General features: G+C 40.7%; 2 protein-coding genes across 3 annotated transcripts; both read left to right on the top strand.

Annotated features, from left to right (window-relative positions):
• The first annotated feature begins 127 nt into the window (after positions 1–127).
• On the top strand, positions 128–17,791 carry usp40 (ubiquitin specific peptidase 40). Of its 2 annotated transcripts, none has more exons than XM_061743090.1 (31): positions 128–787; positions 2,963–3,030; positions 3,125–3,238; positions 4,420–4,584; positions 4,734–4,880; positions 5,066–5,209; positions 5,302–5,430; positions 5,635–5,751; positions 5,887–5,994; positions 6,138–6,332; positions 6,421–6,556; positions 6,755–6,836; positions 7,004–7,175; positions 7,264–7,348; positions 7,436–7,506; positions 8,233–8,648; positions 8,723–8,873; positions 10,050–10,110; positions 10,536–10,589; positions 10,823–10,911; positions 11,076–11,162; positions 11,264–11,300; positions 11,405–11,469; positions 11,722–11,796; positions 11,901–12,128; positions 12,204–12,322; positions 14,765–14,830; positions 14,957–15,167; positions 15,328–15,423; positions 15,527–15,621; positions 15,836–17,791. In XM_061743090.1, exons 1-31 carry the CDS (start codon positions 592–594, stop codon positions 15,924–15,926), a joined length of 3,870 nt encoding a protein of 1,289 aa, XP_061599074.1. In that variant the 5' UTR covers positions 128–591; the 3' UTR covers positions 15,927–17,791. The 2 variants fall into 2 exon arrangements, with proteins under 2 accessions (XP_061599074.1, XP_061599073.1); XM_061743089.1 differs by having other exon boundaries at positions 6,418–6,556.
• A 749-nt stretch (positions 17,792–18,540) lies between these two features.
• Positions 18,541–19,711, top strand: fabp7a (fatty acid binding protein 7, brain, a). The gene is made up of 4 exons (XM_061744453.1): positions 18,541–18,698; positions 18,814–18,986; positions 19,083–19,184; positions 19,424–19,711. The coding sequence occupies exons 1-4, from the start codon at positions 18,626–18,628 to the stop codon at positions 19,472–19,474; spliced, it is 399 nt and encodes a 132-aa protein (XP_061600437.1). The 5' UTR covers positions 18,541–18,625; the 3' UTR covers positions 19,475–19,711.
• Positions 19,712–21,089: the final 1,378 nt, after the last annotated feature.

The following is a 21,089-nucleotide window of genomic DNA, read 5'->3' as shown; positions in this document are numbered from 1 at the left end:
GCAAAAGGTGAAATTAAGAGTGATACAGTAATAAAAACGCCCTTTCTTTATTTTATTTCAGCTAACACCCTGATAAACCAAGATACTACAAGTACCACAATGCATCACTGCATTTTCCATACAGGGAAAAAACATGGCTACTTACTGCTCTGTGGTGGCACTTTTATTTACGTTTCGCGTGATTTCTGTTTTAAGGCAGTCGAAGGAAAGACGGACCGGTGTCCGAAGCCATTCGGAGTAAGATTGCCACCCACTTTTCGTTAGATATTCGTCTTTTTTCCAGCTCGTTGTGATAAAGACAGGTCCGGTGTGTCAGGTCTATTTTCATTTTCGCTGCTCATCGTTAAAATAAAAGGGCTGCCATTCATTTCAGTCAGCTCGACGACAGCACCGCGAACCAAAGCGTCTTTACATCGGGTACAGGTCGCGATGTTCAGCCCCGTGAAGTCCTCTTACTTCAGAGTTAGTCCAGCTACTGTCAACCGAGAACTCGGAAAGACCAAGATGAGATAGCAAAGAGGGCTCGTTTACTGCTGAACCGATCCCTGCACGGCGAGAGTCGGGCGAGGAAACCCCAGGCAGGTAGGAGTCATGTTTGGGAATCTTTTTGAGGAAGAGGAGGACGAAGGCTTCGCCTCGGTCTCCTCCAAGGGGAAAACTGCCAAGGGAGGAGGTGAGCCGCCTCCTCCCCGAGGAAGAAGCGGTGTGTGCGGCATCAGGAACCAGGGAGGGACCTGCTACCTCAACTCTCTGCTGCAGACGCTGCTGCTCACCCCGGAGTTCAGAGGTGAGAACACTCTCTTTCTATTCACATTCATTACTCAGGTAGAAGTATAGATACTAGAGTTTAAAAATACTCCTGTTGAAGTATCAACTCAAGTTTTTTACTCAAATAAAAGTATAAAAGTACTGGTTTCAAAACTACTTAAAGTATAAAAGTAAAAGTAATGTAAAGGGGAAAAAAGCCATTGAAAATGAATGCATCTTAGTATAATGCAAATATATTAAAGAACCATATATGTGCACTATTGAGCATTAACATGTGTTTCAGAGAGCAGGAGATATGATGACTAGTTGCCTATAAGTATTGTTATGGTGCAAAAAGTCAAACTTCAGAGGCATGTTATCATTTATCCTAACCTTTATTGGAATGTACATCCAAGTTTAGTTGCAGGAATCTGAGGGAACGGATGTAATCAATCAATCAATCAATCAATCAATCAATGACTTTATTTGTCCCCAAGGGGGCGATTAGTTTTGCGACAGGAGAAGCACACAATGGGTAAATATACATAAAATATACATAATAAATTACAATAGTAGTATAGACCTAAGCTTCCCCCACTACCTTTTCCTTCCGGCATTTAAAAGAACAATAGCGGAGGGAACAAAGGAGTGTTTATATCGGTTTGTCTTTGCAAAGAGGAGTCTAAGCAGTACCTGATGGTAGAAACTGAAACTGTTGATGTAAGGGATGTGAGCAATCAGACAATATGGAGTTTGCCTTCTTGATCAGCTGTTTGTTATAAAGTTCTTGTAATGTTTGTTGAGCCGACCCGATGATTTTACTGCTTAGTAAGAACAAAACTGGACAAGAACATCTGAAACAACCACAACCAAATTCACTCTATCCGGATGGAGCAATTTAACTGGATAGTTTTTATTAAAGGCCGAAAGGAAATAGATTAACGAGGCTGTTTTTAAAATGTAAGGAGTAAAAAGTACAGATAATTGCGTGAAAATGTAAGGAGTAAAAGTAAAAAGTCGTCTGAAAAATAATTACTCCAGTGAAGTATAGATAACCAAAATTTCTACTTAAGTAAGGTAATGAAGTATTTGTACTTCGTTACTTGATACCTCTGCTGACAACCGTCCCTGGAAAAACGGAGTTGTCCCGTATTTATAAACTAAAGAACTGTGTCCCGTATTACTGTGAGAGTTTGAAGTTTTGATTTATTCACAATACCATGATAATAGTTATAATAATACAATCGAATTAAGTGGTACTGAGTAGAGTGAATGTGTCCCCCAAGGAAGCTAGGAAAGCTTATAGGTGGGGGCCCATAGTTCATATAAGGGTAGTGGTACAGTCAATGGTATAAGCAGTTACCATCTATAAAGAGATGGTGATGGATAAATGCATACAAAGTACACAAAAAAAAACACTTAACATACATACTTAACATACACATACAGTCACACACATACATCCCAGCAGTCCATGAAGAAGCATTTTATATTATATATAGGTTAGTAAAAGATTATTTTTTAGTTGTCTTTTAAACTTGGAGATAGAAGGCAACACCTTCATCAATCCTATTCCAAATCTGCGGCCCCCTGCAAACAACACTCATACTGGCGCGCACATGTCGGCGACATTTCCCTCAAAAAATAGTCATAAAATGCCAATGGAAAATGGCATTGAGCTGTTGAGTTCATAAGTTATTTTTTTCTGTTTTACTACAACTGTAACCTACAGACAGTCATGGCCTTTGAGGCACAAATATGTTTACAAGTTTTCTACAGACTTTCTGTTTGCACTTTTGTTATTGCACTATTACAGAATGGATGTTCTGATTTCTTTCTATTTTATATTAATGTATACAACTTTAAGTTAAGCATGGCAGGTTTCTGTTTAAGAAATATACTTATTTTATTCAGTTCATTTTGTTATTTTGTATTAAAGTGAATTGCTGGATAATAATTTGTTTTCCATTCATGGCATTCAAAAATATGCATCTAATTCAATTCTGGTTCGAGTCAAATAGTTAAAAAATCGTTTCACTCACAAAAAAAGGAGCTAAAAAAATTCACCACGGCAGGAAATGCAATCGGCTGGCCGGCCCTGCCGATGAGGTGTCCTTTATTTATTTTTCAGGGAGTTGTCAACCCTACTACCAAAGTAAACCAGCGGATTAATAACTCTTAATCTGATTGACTTTTCCCCCCTTTTTTTATTTAGAGGAGCTGTTCCGCTTGGGTCCAGAAGAATTGGGATCTCTGGAAGACAAAGACAAACCAGAAGCAAAAGTCAGGACCACAGGCTCTTACAGTTGCAACCACCAATGCCAGGAGTCTTTGCGTGTTTCTTTATTGAATGAGGTGTCTCCCTTTTTCTTCTCAGGTCAGGGTGATCCCGCTGGAGCTTCAGAGACTATTTTCTCGTTTGTTGCTGGTGGATCAGCAGAGCGCCTCCACGGCTGACCTGACTGACAGCTTTGGCTGGAACAGCAGTGAGGTTTGTGACAGAGAGGCTCAAGTTACACTCGCATCATTTCCGTCATTGATTTAACCTCTAGTAATTTCAGATGCTGAAGTGGAGGCAAATTGATTTTATCCCAATGAAATAGTAGTTAGGGCAGTAAACTGACTGGAATTCCTTTTTCTTTTCTTCTGGATGCCATCCAGCTGAGTTTCAAAATGAACACAATGAAGGAGAACGAACAGAAAACGAATTTGCTTCGGGGTATTCAAACTTAATTTTCCAGTGGGGAAAAAAAACCATGAGCTTATATAATTAACTTGAAGCAGTGCTCCAAAACCATTACGGTCTTGTTAAGTGGGATAGATGCAATTGTAGACAAGATCTTGAACAAGTTGAAAATTGTTGACATGCATACTTTAGTGACATACTCAAGTGTCCCAGGTTACTACATGCCAATTTATTGAGGTTTTAATGTATGTCCCTAGAAATAAAGTGGAATCGGCATATTGTGTGGACACGTTAATTTCCTTTCACCTGTATGTTTCTAAAATGTCATTAGGGAGCTGTAAAGTTCAGAATAGGGGAGTAGTGCTTAGAATAAAAGCAAAGGAAATGATGGATTAACAGACATTAAAAAACAGAATCTGCTCAAAGCTATCGCAGATTTGATTAATGTTCGATCTTTGTAATGTTTGTGGTGCTATAACATGTTGAAACAGTGATTTGGCCTTGGCAGAACATATCCACTGCTCAGGCCATTTCTACATTATGGATTTCTTTTTTTTTTAATGAAAAGTGAACCATATCTGCTCAAACATTTATCTTTTCAAGCATGCCTTCAAAGATGCCGCCAAGTTTGATTAAAATTTGGCCTAATAGTTTTGAGTTATGTTGATAAGGAACAATAAAAAAATAAAATAAAATTACAGTGGTCATATTCCTTTCATTGGTACAGGAAATAAATTATATAAGGTGTGTTGTGTAAAATGGAACTGAGATGCAGCAGATTGTTGCATTCACTGCAATTTAAACATTAGGTTTGTTTTTGAAAATGTGGCCTGCTTTTAAACACAATGACAAACCCACATAGAGTATATCCACCCAGAGAAAGAGTGGATTGTTTCATCTTCTGCAAAGAACTGAATAACAAATACTTAGCATTTAATATGTGAGCTGAATGTGACATCTACCTCTATGTTTTTTCTTAATTTAAGGGTACAAATCAGCATGATGTGCAGGAGCTGAACAGGATTCTGTTCAGTGCATTGGAGCACTCTCTTGTGGGCACCAGTGGCAGCACATTTATCCACCGCCTCTACCATGGGACCATCGTCAACAGCATTGTGTGTAAGGAGTGCGGAAATGTCAGTCAGAGACAGGTGTGTCCCTTTTCTGGGTCCCTGCACAGGACTTTCTAACCTGCAACCATGTTTGAAACTGTATTTTTGTAAAGATGTTCTATATCTGTTACCTAGATTATTTAACTATCAAATACTTTCTTCTAAAAGTGTGTTGCTGTCATTCGTAGGAGGACTTTCTGGACCTGACGGTGTGTGTTTGTGGCGTTTCTAGCTTGGAGGAGGCTTTGTGGAACATGTTTGTGGAGGAAGAGTTGTTTGAAGGGAATAACTTGTACCGCTGTGCACGGTGTGACAGATTAGTCACTGCTGCAAAGGTCAGTGAGAACTTTTTAATCTATTTTATTGCATTATTGCATTAATTAGGAGGAAAGAAATTCACCCTTTTTTTTCTTTTTTATGGTTTTTGTGCTTTAACCAGTTAACATAAAATACTTCAAAGGTGTTTTGTTTTTTTCTTTTCCTGGTTTAAACGTGATCTTCATCTTTTGTCATTGTTTAGTCTGCCAAGCTGAAGAAGCTTCCTCCATTCATGACGATGTCTCTGCTGAGATTCAGCTTTGACTTTGTCAAATGTGAGCGATACAAGGAGACGGGCCGCTACTGCTTCCCCCTCACCATCAACCTGCGACCCTTTTGTGAACAGGTACAAGAGAGATTTTAACAACATTTTACTGTTGGAAAGGCCTCAGATGATTTGCTGCCTTAAAAACTTCTTCAAAATTCTTATGTTTACAGACTGATGGAGAGGACTGGGATTTCACCTATGAGCTCTTCTCTGTTATTATCCATAAGGGAGGCTGTTATGGTGGCCATTACCATGCTTACATCAGGGACATTGATGAACTTGGCAAATGGGAGCCACCGGTAAGAAGGAGAGTTTATTAAGTGATTAAAATAGCTGCAGTTTAATTAAAAAAAAAGTGTGTGTGTGTGTGTGTGTATATATATATATACATGTGTGTATATATAATAAATAAACAGACAATGGCAGTTTTCATATGCCTTTCCAGTCCGTCCAAAATCTGCAAGCTTTTGAATATGTGCATCGGGATCTCTGTGTCTTGTCAGGAGGAAGAGAGCAAACCCAAAACTCAGAGGAAATCTAAAGAAGAGGTCAAGGATGCATGTGAGCCAAAACTACAGGAAGATGACCCTTTGTCTGTCCTCACTGCTGTAATTGCTCAGGTATAAAATCAGCTTCTCTGGTTTGGACTGTCCTGTGCCTGGATTTTGTTCAGTTTCAAAAAATTTCTTTCTCTTTTCACACAGTACACCTATGATTATACATTTATAAACTGCAGTTTCCCTACTGTCTAATAGGAGTCATCAAAGAGTGTTCTGTTGGATCAACTGGGCCAGAAACTTATGAATAAAATTGGATCTTCTTGGAGCAAAAAGTTCAGGAAGCAGTATGGTCCCATTGGAAAGGTATCACTGGTTTCTGCCTCTTTTTTGTTTTTCTTGGGTGATGCAGTGAATGTTTATAATTTGTCATACACATACATTTGAATGTCTTGTAGCCATCCAATTTGAATGCCCTAGTTTATTTAGTTATTTCTTTTCTTGCGCAGTTCTTGCAGTCCCACAGTGATGTTTTCATGTTGGTGTCTAACGGCACTCGAGCTGCACTGAAGGCAAACCCACCGAGCCCGGCGACTCAGCCCGCTGGTCCAGAGGAGCCAACCACAAACTCTGATCCTTCCACAGTTCCAGATGCTTTAGAACAGCAGCAAGACGCAAACCAAAGGCCTAAATCAGAACCAGAGGTATTACAGCGACTGCACCACTCACAAATCTAACTATCTATCTATCTATCTTGGTTAATATATGTGACATCCTCCTGTTTGACAGCAGGGTAGCCACTGGTTTGACCTGAATGACTCCACTGTGACTCCCATCAGGGAGTCTGACATAGAGAAGCAGTTCCAGGGAAAAGAGAGCGCCTACATGCTGTTCTACAGAAAAACACAGCTGCTCCGGCCCAGCGAAGGTACTGAGAGGACCGGATTTTGTAATTGTTATGGAAAGAATTTGTCAGCCTTGTTGAACTGGAGAGAAACCTGGAGTAGAAGTGAATACAGTTATTAAAGGTTACAAAACAAGAGTTTAGTTGTTGTTTTTTTCTTACATTTTCTTAAATAAGTCATCTATACAAGTTGCTGTAGTCATGTATGTATGTTTTTTCCAGCTCTGAATAATCCCCAATATAAGGTTCCTTCTCACCTCATCCAGATGGCTCAAGAGGAGAACTTCAAACTGCAGGAGATGCGGTACGGAAAGACTCACATTTAGCATGTTATAGCCTACGGTTTTATGGATTTAAGGCTGTTTAGTCAAACCCGTTTCATAGTAATGACAGATCATTTTTGTCTGAAATTATATAGCAGGAAAAATAAGAAATGTGAATTGATGCGAGTCCACTTTGGTTCTGTTCCAGCGAGGAGTTTGAAGCAGCCAATAACACGTTGGAGCTGCACCTTCACCTGGCTCCCGGCTATAGGCTGAAAAATGGAGCCCTGCAGGCAGTCGGTCAAGATTCAGACGGCTTCACTGCCCTCACTTTTGATCGTAGGAAAACAGTGGGAGAGTTGCGCATCACTATCTATCAGGTATTTGCAGAAACCACTATTGCGTTTGGAAATCCTGAAAGTGACAGTTAAAATAATCCTCTTCTTTTTTCTTTTTGCTTGACTTTAGAAGCAGGAATTGTGGGAAGGGGACATGGCTCTGACTATAGCCAAGAGTCTCCCGGCAGGCTTACACCTCTACAATACTCTTACAGGTTAGACCCCTGAGAGAAAATTAAGTGACAAAAGTAGGAGTATTTAGGTAGTTTTGTAACTACGCCCTGTTGCTTCACATCCCACAGATGATGACGTGTCCCTGTACGGCGCAGGAATCTGCACCAACACCGACCTGTTTGTGTGGAACGGCAGAGAGGTGAGGGATAAGTGTAGGTTAGGGCTGGGCGATATGGACCAAAAGTCATATCTGGATATTTTCTAGCTGAATGGCGATACTCGATATATATCGATATTTTTTCTGTGCCATAATTGGGGTTTCCCCCAAAGCATTATAGCATAGCATCTCTGTTAGCTTCATTTTTTCTGAGGCAAACCCTTAAAAAAACAGTCAGTTTTAATACAAATCCTCGTGCCAAATGTCACACAGGTACCTTTATTAACAGAGGTCTGCACAATATCAAAATGTATAAAACAAATGAAATAAAAATAAACTGCCTGCATATATAGAATAAAAATGCTTCTTGAATAAAATAAAACAAATATCCCTTTCCTGCATAACAATTACGTTAAAATACACTGTACAATTAATACAATGTAGACAGTAACAGGCAGACTTTTCCACTGAGGTTGACAGTTGTGCAAATAACAAAACATTTGTGCAAATCTCAAATAAAACATTCAAGTCAATTTGTCACAAAATATGCTATATCAAAATCATAAAAAAAAAAATATATATGATATGTGATATAAACGATATTGTCTCGACCCATATCGCGTTTGAAAATATATCGATATATATTAAAATCTCGATATATCGCCCAGCCCTAGGTGAGGGATAAACATAGGTTTTAGTTTTCAGTATTGTCTCTGGCTGAATGCAAACTTGCTCATATTGCTGACACTTTCTACTTTCGTTTCTAAGGTGTGTGGTGCGACTGTCCAAGCAGGGGCCGAATGGGAGCCCGTCTTGCTGACTGTTGTCCGACCCTTTTTGGGTGAAGACGCAGAGCAAGAGACGGAAACTGGGGAAGACTGTGGAAAGAGTAGAGAAGGTCTTGAAAATGGGAGCGCAGGACTCTTGAGGGAAAAAAGAGGGTTTGCAGGTGCTTCAACCCTTAGGGAGGTGAAGGAGGCGCTGGGAGAGCCTACGGGGAGCCTGCTGTGTCAGGAGAGCAAGGGAGGAGTGGGGAGAGAGCGGGGGGCCGGGGAGGGAGAGGGAGGGGGCTCCAGTGGATGGAGGGTGTTCCCGCCTGGTGACATGCAGCGCACTCTCAAGGAGCTCTCGCTGAAAGATGGAGATGCCGTCTTGGTGCTGGAGCCACAGTCGTTTGACAGCAGGTACGTTCTCTGATCTTTGTGTGTTTTGAGGGATTACTGTGAACGTCTGACCACTGGCTTGTTCACTGGTTTAGCTTGTTCAGCCTGAACGGAGATGTGGTCACCGTGACCACGCCGTCCGACTGCCGCTGGCTCCTGGTGGAGTTTCAGCCACAGGTGAAAGGAGAAACAGAGGAAGAAGATGAGCAGAAGAGGAGGGTCAAGGTTCCAGCCTCAGGAAATATGGTTGGTCATTTGTTGTTGTTTCTCACTTCAAACATCACAGTTACATTTTCTTTTCTCCTAATTAAAAAAGGCCAGTCTGACACTTTTTGCCAAAGTGGTGGTTGCATAAATTATTGTAGACAAAAATCATTCTACAAGAGCTTACATCAACACATGACAACTATATTTATTTAGCATTGTTCATTATGGATTCATATTTAAATGTCTTTATACAGCGTATAACAATCTAAATATTGCTATCAACTGGGCAATGCGCCATCCAGACCTGTTTTTATATTTTTATAGAGTTATTATCTTCGAGGTTTGATGCCAGAGGAATAACTTCATTTCTTTTGTCAAGTTGCAGACTCTCTTCCTCACCTGTTTAACTACATAAGGAAAAATGATAGAGAAAAAAACATACAAAAGGAGTTTAATTGAACCAGCACCTTTCCCCAAGTGAAATAATTTGATTATCTATATTACATTGGGCTGTTGACACCCGCATCAAGACACTGCGCTTATGTGACTTATTTGGTTTTTCTATCAAATCTAAGTACATAGCTATTTTACCTTTGATCCCTTGCTCTTCTATTCATTTCAGATTTACTCTAATGGATCAGAATAGTCAGCACATGATGAGAAATTTCAGAAAAAGAAAAAAACAAAGTTTGATGAAGAATTGATCAAACTTTTCCTGATTTTTTTTTTTTTTTTTTTTTTTTTTTTTTTTTTTTTTTTTAAATGGGAAAAAACCCACTCAAACTGCATTCTGATCACGTGTTGGTAACTAAATATACTCAAAATGTTCAGGAAAATATGTTTGTCTTTTCACAATAAAATAAATTGTTGAGGAAAAGAACAATTATTTAAATTATCTTACTTCCATTTTTGTGTTTTTAATTCTGCAATAATCCTTTCCCACAATTCTTTAGGAAAGTACTAACCATCAGCTGGTGTTTGGGACAACGACATATGCGTGCATTTGTTCAGATTCATTCTGAGAATTAAAAAAATTCCAATCGAAATCCACCAGCTTGATATCTTATTTTTGCAGAGGAAAAACTCATGATCATTTGACCATAATGCTTTGGGGAAAACAAAAAAAAAGCAGGGTGCGTTTGTGATTTGCGCACCTCCCCCCCCGTCCGACAGTCGTGTAAAATAACTTCTTCATGTAATTTGTCCCGACTGCAGCTGCTGTGTGAAGTGAAACAGAGGGCCATCGAGGAGCTGCAACTGCAAGAGGAGCTGTCAGGTACAAAGCTCAGTGATAAGTCCTGCCATAATACTCCAATCAACCTATTGTTGAGGCCAGAACAGTTTTGAAAGTTGACTTGGTGGGAAAACAAATGAAATATCCCATTTGTCCAAGGATTCATAGACTTATATGTTCTTGAATTAGCTCTTGCAGCTTTCGTAGCTCCAGGTGTTGTTGGGAATGATCCTCCAAACAGTCAAGCGCTGCTTTTAAGTCTCTTCATAGATTCTCTGCTGGGTTCAGGTCCAGACTCTCTGACATAAGGGTCTGACATTTATATGAGCAGGTTTCTCTACAGAATGTCACAGAACTGAAAACTATTAGATTAGTTTATGTGTTACTTTGACTTAGTTGTTTGATCTTTCAGTTGACTTTAGTTAAGTTTAAACTTTTAAACTCACTGTCTCTGTGTTGCTGACCAGGTGCACAGTCCTGTCTGAGGCAGGTAGACTGCACAGGGAAACTCCTTCCTCCAGGTACTGTATCATTTGTTAGCTGGGGGTGATTTCAGTGGTGCAGATTACCTAAGACACGGAAATCCCCCTCATTTTAACAAAATATCAAGAAACACTCACCTTCTCCCCTTGAGATGTTTAATAGGCACCCCCCCCCCCTTGTAATGTTCCTTCTCATCATGTGTCTTTGAAGTTTTGGAGGATGTTTTAATTATTTTTCCCCTTTAAATAATAAGTCCGGGTTTTCTTTCCAGTGTGTGAGGAGCTGAGTGTTCGAGATGCAGGAGTGCGACTCATGACCACACTGACTCTCTGTCCGGGAAGTAGCCCTAAGGCATCACAGGTGTGTCTTTTTATTTCCTCCATAAAATCCTTTTTTAGTTGCAGCTGCCACTGATGAAAGCTGGGAAACTTTAAAAGGGTTGGCATTGGAAAACAAATCAACTTGTCACAAGTGTATAGCATGCCTGATTGAAGTCTGGAGTTCCTCTCTGTGCTTCTTTGCAGCTCTTCTTGCACTTTAGTGTGGGTGCAGCTCCCTCTGCTGGGATGGAGATGGACATCATTGTGGAGAGGACCAGCACGGTGAAAGATGTAAGGAGATTTAAACATTCACGCCATCCTTACATTAGAAGATTATACACTTTTTTTTTTTTTGGATTAACCTTTTTTACTTAATGAATGTATTTTTGCAGTGTCTTAAGGCGATGCTGGATGCTGTTGGACTTGATGGTAAAACTACTGTGTTATTTAAAAAAAATATATATATATAGGTATACTGGATTTTTTAAATACTTTTAAAATATCTGTAACTATATAAATACCTACATTTTTAGGCACTTGTTGGCACTTGAGGAGGCTAGATTGGTGTGAGGAGGTTGGAGAGCCACTTATGGATGAGGTGAGTTGGTGACTATTTTAAACACTCTCGTGGCTTCTTGTGCCTTTTTTATTTAATTATTTATTTTTAAACATGCAAATTCCTGTCTTGATGATGGCTGACTCTTTTAGGATGACATGGCGCTCGTCCTTTTATCCTGATTGATCTCTGAATGATTTGATCAAACTAAAATTAAAATCCCTTTCAAATGACATTAACTGTATAAGTATAATCCTATGTGACCACATGTTAAGAACAGCTTTTTATTCCCAGGAAGCAACACTGTTGGAGCTGAAGATCAACAACGGAGAGACACTAGTTGTTACCGAGGGCCTTTTGCCTCCAAAGGTACTTAAAATGTTTTTTCAGTTTGGTTGTAAATTCATAATAATGTATCACAGCCTCTCCGTCTTCTCTTTTGAGCCTCTTCTGTCTTTGTTTTTTCCTCTCAGGGTTTTCTCAACCTGTCTGTGTGGCTTTACGTGGATTCGAAAAGCATTGAAACAGATTTCAATCACAAAGACAGCAACCACGCTGACGAGCAAATGCTTGGTGTTTCGACCACAGATGGAGCAGACGTTCAGTCACTGTCTCTCTGCAGTGGGGACGTGACAAAGCTGCCGAGTTTGGGGCAGGTTGAGATATCAGATGAGGCTTCTCTGGAAGATCTCAAGACTCAGGTAGACTTATAAGTTCTGTTTGGTCCCGTGAACAAGACGGTGTAGAAGGTGACCTTCTTTTCCCTCCCTTTTTAGTTGTTGACGCTGCCAGCTCTTCAGAATGTGTGCGTGCCAACCATTGGGTTCCTGCGTTTGTGGCAGCTGGAAGGACGGAGGTTGACGCGTATCCTCAGAGGACAGCAAGTCACACTCAGGTCTGAAAACTGAAATCTTAACTCAGTTATGTAACTGTATGGGCAGAAATATGTGCCACTAGAAACTGAATTTGAATCATTAGGGCCCGAGCACCTTCAGTGCGAAGGCCCTATTGTATCTGTAGGAATTGTTTTTCTTTATTCTTCTGACGAAAGGAGGGCCTTTTTGCCCCCCTAAACGTGCCCAAAAAGTCACCAAATTTTGCATGCAAGTCAGGCCTGGCGAAAAATTTGATATTTAATGGTTTACATTAATGGCTGTGGCAAAATGGCTCAACAGCGCCCCCTTGAAAACTTTGTGCCTCAAGCCCCACAATACGGTTTGACGTACATGCACGAAAATCGCTACACACCTGTATCAGTACACAACTTAAAGAAAAGTCTCTTGGCGACATGGCCGAAACCGAACAGGAAGTCGGCCATTTTGAATTAGTTGTGTCATTTTGGCGAAATTTATGCCATTCCTTCGAAAGTTAATTCAGCCCGAACCGTAACGTGCACCCAAGTGTGTTATACATCAAAATGTGCGTCTCCATCCTGCGACTACACGCATTACTTTTCTCTTTCAAAAGCGTTACCGTGGCGACGCTAGACGCCAAAAAGCGCGGCCACCCTTCATCTGGTTGGTTCAGACAGAAAAAACTTTGCGCCTCAAGCCCCATAATACGGTTTGACGTACATGAACGAAAATTGGTACACTCCTGTATCATGTCGCAACTAAAAGAAAAGTCTCTTGGCGCCATGGCCGAAACCGAACAGGAAGTCGGCCATTTTGAACATTCTGAATTAATTGCGTAATTTTGGAGCAATATATGCCATTCCTTCGAGAGTTAATTCAGCCCGAACCGTATCGTGAACCCAGATGTGTTATACATCAAAATGTGCGTCTCCATCCTGCGACTACACGCATTACTTTTCTCTTTCAAAAGTGTTACCGTGGCGACGCTAGACGCCAACAAGCGGACCCCCCCTTCATCTGATTGGTCCATATTTGATAGTTCCCCAAAAGGCACCAAATTTGGCATGCAAGCCAGGCCTGGCGATAAATTTGATATTTCATGGTTTGCATTAATGGGCGTGGCAAAATGGCTCAACAGCGCCCCCCGGAAAACTTTGTGCCTCAAGCCCCACAATACAGTTTGACGTACATGCACGAAAATCGCTACACACCTGTATCATTTCACAACTAAAAGAAAAGTCTCTTGGCGCCATGGCCGAAACCGAACAGGAAGTCGGCCATTTTGAATAAATTGTGTAATTTTGGCGAAATTTATGCCATTCCTTCGGCAGTTAATTCAGCCCGAACCGTAACGTGCACCCAGGTGTGTTATACATCAAAATGTGCGTCTTCATCTTGCGACTACGCGCATTACTTTTCTTTTTCAAAAATGTTACCGTGGCGACGCTAGACGCCAAAAAGCGTGCCCCCCTTCATCTGATTGGTCCATATTTGATAGTTCTCCAAAAGTCACCAAATTTTGCATGCAAGCCAGGCCTGGCTATAAATTTGATATTTCATGGTTTGCATTAATGGGTGTGGCCTAACGGCTCAACAGCGCCCCCTAGAATACTTTTCTCTGCCATAACTTTTGAAAGGTTTGACATAAAGAGTCGTGGGTGGTGTCATGGGACTCGGTATTGAGTCCTTGACCTTCATTGGCCTCAATTAGCCCCGCCCCTTCTTCTGATTGGTTGTCCCTTTTTTCTGCTATAACTTTTGAATGGTTTGACATAGGAAGTCGTGGGTGGTGTCATTTCTGATATGCTTATGGGGGCGGTGGCCGTGAGTGCGAGGGCCCGTTCATCGCTGCTTGCAGCTTTAATTTATATTTGAATTTGAATTGCTCAACTTGAATAATTGCATTAAAAAACTGAATCTGAATCACATAATTTGTATTGTTTAATTTGAATCATTGCATTGAAAAACTGAATCTACATTCAGTTCTCACAATTCAAATTCAGTTCTTGCAATTCAATTTCAATTTTACTGTGCCAGACATCCGGGTCTTCCGGAGGAAGAGCAATCGAGTAGCAGAAATTTTTCTACAAAACGGCAAGATATAAATCTACACTTTTTACACAGAATGGAGAAAACACAATAGGTTTCGAAATATCTAGCTCCCATTGGTCGTTTATATCGTTGAAAGAAAATAAAGGTTATAGTAGGCTACATGAAAAGGAGTTCTTTGTATCTGCACTCGATTGCATTTCCTCCGGAAGACCCGGATGTCTGGCACAGTAACTTCAGTAAATTGAAATTGAATTGCGAGAACTGAATGTAGATTCAGTTTTTCAATGCAATTATTCAAGTTGAGCAATTCAAATATAAATTATTCAAATTCAGTTTCTAGTGGCACATATTTCTGCCCATATAACTGTCTTATACTGAACATTTGAGGTTGTTACTTCTCCACAAAGCCTGTTTACATTTGTTTTGCACAGGAAGTTGAAGCTGTCCACTGGTACAGACCTTTGTGTGCAGCATCTACTGAGAGAAGAGGATCTTGGGTAAGTGTTGGTGCCCTGTTGTTTTCTCACAGACCATCTGTTTGTTAACCACCTTCCAACTTGCCTTTTGTGTAAGTCCTGATTGTCTCTTGACATTTTAAATTGAAATGTGTCCCTCCATACCAGACCTAAACAAGTGCTGCTGAACATTAAGATGGGAGTACCAGGGGAGAGGTGTTACTACCCTCCAGAGGAGCTGGTTTGGGATGCATCCCGGGATTCTTCTCCTCGCTCTCTGTGCACCTGCCTGGCTGCGCACTATGGCCTTCCTCCTGAGTCACTGTTGTTGGCCAAACACCAGCCAGAAAAGCACATCTGGGAAGAAATCTCCATCTGGGTAATATGAAGACTAATTTCCCGGGGTTGAGAGGGGGGGTGCATGTGCATGTTTGCACAGCACAGAAAATGGTTTATTAAAGTCATTAGATATAAATCTTTGTTTTAGACTTGTCTCTAAATTTCTACATTCTCGTATTTTTCTTTTCTTTTATTAACAGATGATGCAAGTTTCCAAAAAGAAGAAGAAGAAAAAGTCAGAATCACTTCTTGGAGCACCATTTCACCTCAAAGATGGTGACACAGTCGGCATCAAGGTATTAATAAAACCCTTTTTTGAATTATAAAAAAAAAAAAAAAAAAAAAATACCTGACAGATGTTGACTGTGTCTTGACGGGTTTCTTCTTTTCTTCCTCCAGAACGTTCTGATTGACAACAACAGGGACTTCAGTACGGCGGAGGATGAGCAGGGCCTGCAGAGGCTCAGGGAGCAGGCAGAGCAACGCAGGAAAGGGTGGGATACCTCCGCTTCGACACGCTGAGCAGCTGTGAAATGCTTGTTGTTTTTTTTTTGGTAAACTTGTGACTTCACAGATGTTTCTGCAGGGGAAAGCGGAAGAAAAAGGCTCAGCGTGGAGCCGCACAGATTGTGTTTGCTTGTTCTAGTTACAACTCCCTTTTCATTTCTGATCCCTTCGTTGATTTTTTGTACTCTTGCTTATTTTCAGAGGCCAGGCTGCAGCCTCTGATGGTGCAGGAACAACCAAGCCCAGGAAGCCAGAGGTGTCGCTTTCCATCAGCGTTGGACAATTCAGATAGCATCCCATAGCATTGGTGAATGGACAAATAAGGGACTTCCCTTAACAATACCTGTACACACACAGTGAGTTGCCTCAATGCAATTACAAACGTACAACCATCCAGCTGAGTCAGTCTTGTGCCATTTGTTTTCCTCCACCTGTCCTGCATACGATCCGGTACATCCAAGTTAAATTCTCAAACAATTTCCCAAATGTGATTAAAGAAGAGCCCTAAATTTCTGTCTGCTTCTCGTCTTGGTGTGGGATGAAGAGGAGAAATTTTCATTTGCTGTTTGGTAACGACTGGCTGTAATTCCTAATTTCTCTGTGAACCTGAGTTTTTGGAAGATCCATGCTTGGCATTCCTGTCAACATAAACTTGACCCCCCCCCCCATCCCTTATCTAAATTGTGACTTGAAGCCTTTTTATACTATAGGTTACTCAGAGAAAACGGTCTTATTTTTCTTTTCTTTTTATATTTTAGACGAGCTGTTATCTGCAGAAGGACGCTCTCGCTAAAGTTTTGTTAATGGGTGGAAGTTTCTATGGTAGCCACTAACTCGTGGCTTTTAAATTCTTGTTTTCTATAATTAATCATCCTTTCATAGAGCAAGTCACTTTCGTCAGGAAATTGCCTTCACAAAGCCCTAATTATCTTAATAAGGTTAAGTAATTAACTCTCGTTTTAACAATAAGCCTGCCACTGTGGAGTTTGAATAAAAAGGAAAAAAAAGAAAAGAAGTTTCTCTGGCTCGGCTGATAGGTTTGTTTTTGGGGAGAGGAGAGATGGGCCTTAATGTGGAGAAGCTTCACTGCTGCTCTGCCCTCCCTACCTCACTCTCAACCTCCCCCACTCCTCTGGCTCTACCTCTTCTCTCTGATCATCATAGGTTGTCATAATCCTAACAGTTGCTCTATTGCTCTTTTTAATCTGGTTATAGATTTCAAACAAGGACCCACTGTTGTATGTTTTAGCTCTGCACACTTGATACTAAGTGTGTCATGATGCTTCAGCTTGCAGTAAATAAACTGTTTATTCAATCATTTTAGAGCTGAAAAATGAAAACCACTACATAGAAGTACCTCCTCTGACCACATGGGGGGTATATCTCTGCTGTGTTGACAAAAGAGCCACTGTGTTGATGGGTGAGGATGGTCCCACATAAGTGGGATTACACACCTCTTTGTCCCACTCGATGTGCACTTTGTTGCATCTTAGTCCAGGTGACCACATTCACTTTCTTGTGTTATGTCGCCCCCATGTGGTCAGAAGTGTATTTGCTTTGTAGAGTGACTTTAAAGCTGGCTTTCATTACGGTTCATTTTCCATTCAGAAAGTGTTTCATTGTGCTGAAAATGTTATGACTGGTTCAGATGCCACACGAATTTTGACCCCTAAACAAGCAGAAAAACAACATTTAATAATAAATGTGACGATGCTTGAGATTTAATTGAAGAGTATATATTGTTTTAGTTGCATGCATCATTTGATCTTCAGGGAATTAAAACTGTTATTTTTGGGGGAGAATTTATATGAAGAAAACTGATGAAATTGCTGTGTGATTTTTGTTAATGGAGGGAGTTTTGAGTTTTATTGGGGAATATTTTTGAAGCTGCTTTATATTAATCTGGTCTTGACCAGTGCCAAAAAAAATGCATGTAATTCTGTAATCTATAGGTGAATAAAAACTTTGAAAATCTGCTCAGAAATGGTTGGAATGCATTTTGTATCATCATATTATACAATAGTATTACTGACGACATATTTGCTATTATGAATGCCGACTGATCTGCTGTATTGTTACAGTGGAAATCTGTTTGTATCCGTGTCAGATTGTATTTGCAGAAAGTATTTTGTGAACAATAAAAGAATACAATAGTAACTGTGTCATTCTCCAGTCATTCTGCTCAAACAGAAACGGCTTTCTCTAGAAAAGGAGTTTTTTTTCCCCTCTCTGTTTGCTCAGTGAGTTACTATGACATTTGGCACTAACGGAGATGATGACTCCAAATAACCATTAGAAAGTTGTTCTGCAGCTCAGCCCAAGGATCGTATATAAAATAAAATATCAATGTATGCTTCCTAATGAATCTAGGATATACTAACTTATCCTTTATTGGGCATTTCTACTTAAAGAGAAATACCGTAATAACCTTTGGACTGATTTAGGAGTAACAGTTCTGCTCCTGGAGATGAGCTTTATTTCATTTTATCCACAACTTAATCTTATTCAGTCACTTTCTGTGGAACTAAAACGCCAGTGTCTGAAAATGTCATGTTACTAACATTGTCATAGCAGCAAATTGGACATGACAACTTAAAAATAATGGCTTTACTCTTTTACTATAATATAAACTCTTCATTTAGTTTTCTTTGTTGTAAAATGTTTCCGTTTAAAACAAAACAATAGTGGTTTAATGTGGGGTTTTTTTCTACTCCCATACACGACAGAGTGGGGTGAGGGTCCCACCCTAGTGTGATCATTCACCCACTATTAATTACGACGCTGTTGGGGTAACGGCACATTTTACGTCGACCAATCACAGCCCAGAGCGCTCTGCAGCATCCAATCAGATCCTGCATCCCAGCCCCGGCCCCCGCCCCCCGGTGGAGTATTATAATGTGACAGACGCGCTGCAAGAATGCACTTTGCAGCTCCCAGAGCGGGAATAAGTTTAACTTGAGTCCTTGAACTTGATCAAAAACTCCTGCAAAAATGGTTGATGCCTTCTGCGCTACATGGAAGCTGGTGGACAGCCAGAACTTTGATGATTACATGAAGGAACTTGGTGAGTAATGAGTACAAGAAATGGGATTTGATTTTCTGGAGTAGTCTTTTGCATTTTTGTCCATCATAATGCATCCCTAAACTTTTTCTGTTGTTGCTTTTTTTTTTTTTGGCAGGTGTTGGTTTTGCCACAAGACAAGTGGGTAATGTCACTAAACCAACAGTTGTGATCTGCCAAGATGGAGACAAAGTGGTGGTGAAAACGCAGAGCACCTTTAGGAACACTGAGATTTCCTCCAAACTGGGAGAGGAGTTTGATGAGACCACTCCCGATGACCGGCATGTCAAAGTAAGCATGGCTGGAAACTGGCAAGAACTTGTCTGGTGGAGTCTTATTGCATTTATGTGCTGGTTTTAATTTTGAGTATTGTTTTCTCTCTTTCAGTCTACTTTCACCTTGGAGGGGGACAAACTTATCCATGTGCAGAAGTGGGATGACAAAGAGACAAAGTTTGTCAGAGAAATCAAGGATGGAAAGATGGTGATGGTACGTTTGAATAATAATACTTCTGTCTCCACTCCACTTATGTCAGTATGATCCACACGTCAAAATCTGACCCTTGGATCTTGACTTCGCCTTATTGCAGTTGTGCAATAACTAAAATGACATGACATTATGGGACAGATAAAAACTTCCCATATATGCACAAAGCTCCCACAGCTATCAGTAAATGTGTATCATGTAACTCACGGTTGACTCTCACGTTTTCTCTTCTCTGTTTTCAGACATTATCCTATGGGGGAGTCACGGCGGTCCGCACATATGAGAAAGCATAAAAGCTGCTCACTTCAATCCCTGCACTGTGAATTTTCAACAAGGTGTTCCACTTCATACTAAAAAAAAAAAAAAAAAAATCTAAGTAAAATCTGTTTTTACTCTCTGGAGTGGGTTTTCACTTGACCTTTTGTTGTAACGATAAATATCTTTTGTAAGATCTTTTGTAAGAATGGTGGGCCTAAAATGTTCTGATCTCTGTGTTGAAAAAGGGAAATAAATGACTTGATTAAACATTTGCAATGACTCCTGCCTTTCATTTGGTCTTGGAAGAACCATCAAAGCAACATGAGTCCAGTCCTTTTTTTTGCAACTGTGTGTGCGGCTGTGCATCTGTGCATCTGTGCGCAGATCTGTCCGGCTCAGAGCCGTGGGAACAGGGCCGTCCCTGTGATGGGGTCCGGCCCAGGTGGCAGCTGCAGGGGGACGGTCCGGGCCAGAGCTGACCGTGCAGCAGCAGCACTGTGACCAGTGAACTCGTTGACAGCGAGCGTCCTCTAGTAACCCCCAGATGGTCTGAGACGATGAGGAGGTTGTTGTCGGGGGGGGAGGTGGGGGAGGAGGTGATGTCACCCGCCTTGGGATAATCCGGTTTAAGTTGTGGTGTGATTACGTAGGAGCATCATTCGATGGTGTCTGGACCAACCGTGACTCGACGCCGCCTCTGGCACGATGGGCAGATGATGATAAGGATGGACACAATGAGGAATGTTGGGCAGTTTGTATCAATCCAATTTTCAGCTCTTACCGGTTCAAAGTCTATAAATAGCCTGTCACTAAACCTTTGTCCAAATGCAAGATTTAGGCTTTTTCACACAGTCTCAATGCTCACAGCCCCGTTTTTAGCCGTTCCCACATTTTCAGATGCTGCAACCTCGCTGCCCCATGTGTGCTGTGTCAAGCCTGCTGAACACTGTGGCAACAAATGGCCTTTTATTCTCATCCGAGTACTTTAGCTGCCAAGATTTTGGCTACCTCTGTATAGTCGGGCGACACAAAGGAAACTGTGGTAACTGGAGTAGAACTCATTTAGCCGTTGCCAAATGAATTCAAAGCGAAATCTGTTTTTATGCTCCAGTTGTAGTTCACTCGAATGCTGCCCAGACTCACACAACATCATTTGCATAAATATTCAGGCTACATATAATTAAAAGGCAAGTGGTGTCACAATTTTCACAGCGCTGTGATTGCACTGGAAACATAAAACTAAAGCATCTTCTGTGCAGAGACAATGAGAGATAGCAGTAGTGTTCTCAGCAGTGTGGTACGAGGTTCCTCTTTGTGAGGAATCTGTGTCAGAGGTGTAAGCTGACCTGTATTAACCCTCTGGCTCAGCGGGAGTATGATGACCTGATGATCATTAGTTGGAAAGGGCTTTCGAAACTCAGCTTGCAAAGTCAAAATCAATCAGAATGATATGTTTCTAGGTGGTAACTACTACACACAAATCTTACTTGTATAGAACAAACTTCAACATTTAAAAGGTCAACAATAATTACACTCACTGAGTACAACATAGGACCATAGTTTGTGGATTGTGACGACAGCGTAAAAGACATTTAATTTGGAGTATGATAAACTCTTTTAAAAAATCAGTCACGGACCCATTTTCCTAGG

Source organism: Cololabis saira, chromosome 16 (genome assembly GCF_033807715.1).
Source record: "Cololabis saira isolate AMF1-May2022 chromosome 16, fColSai1.1, whole genome shotgun sequence".
Lineage (NCBI taxonomy): Eukaryota > Metazoa > Chordata > Actinopteri > Beloniformes > Belonidae > Cololabis > Cololabis saira.
Note: the sequence above shows the minus strand (reverse complement) of the source record. Positions and strands in the feature narration are given on the sequence as shown.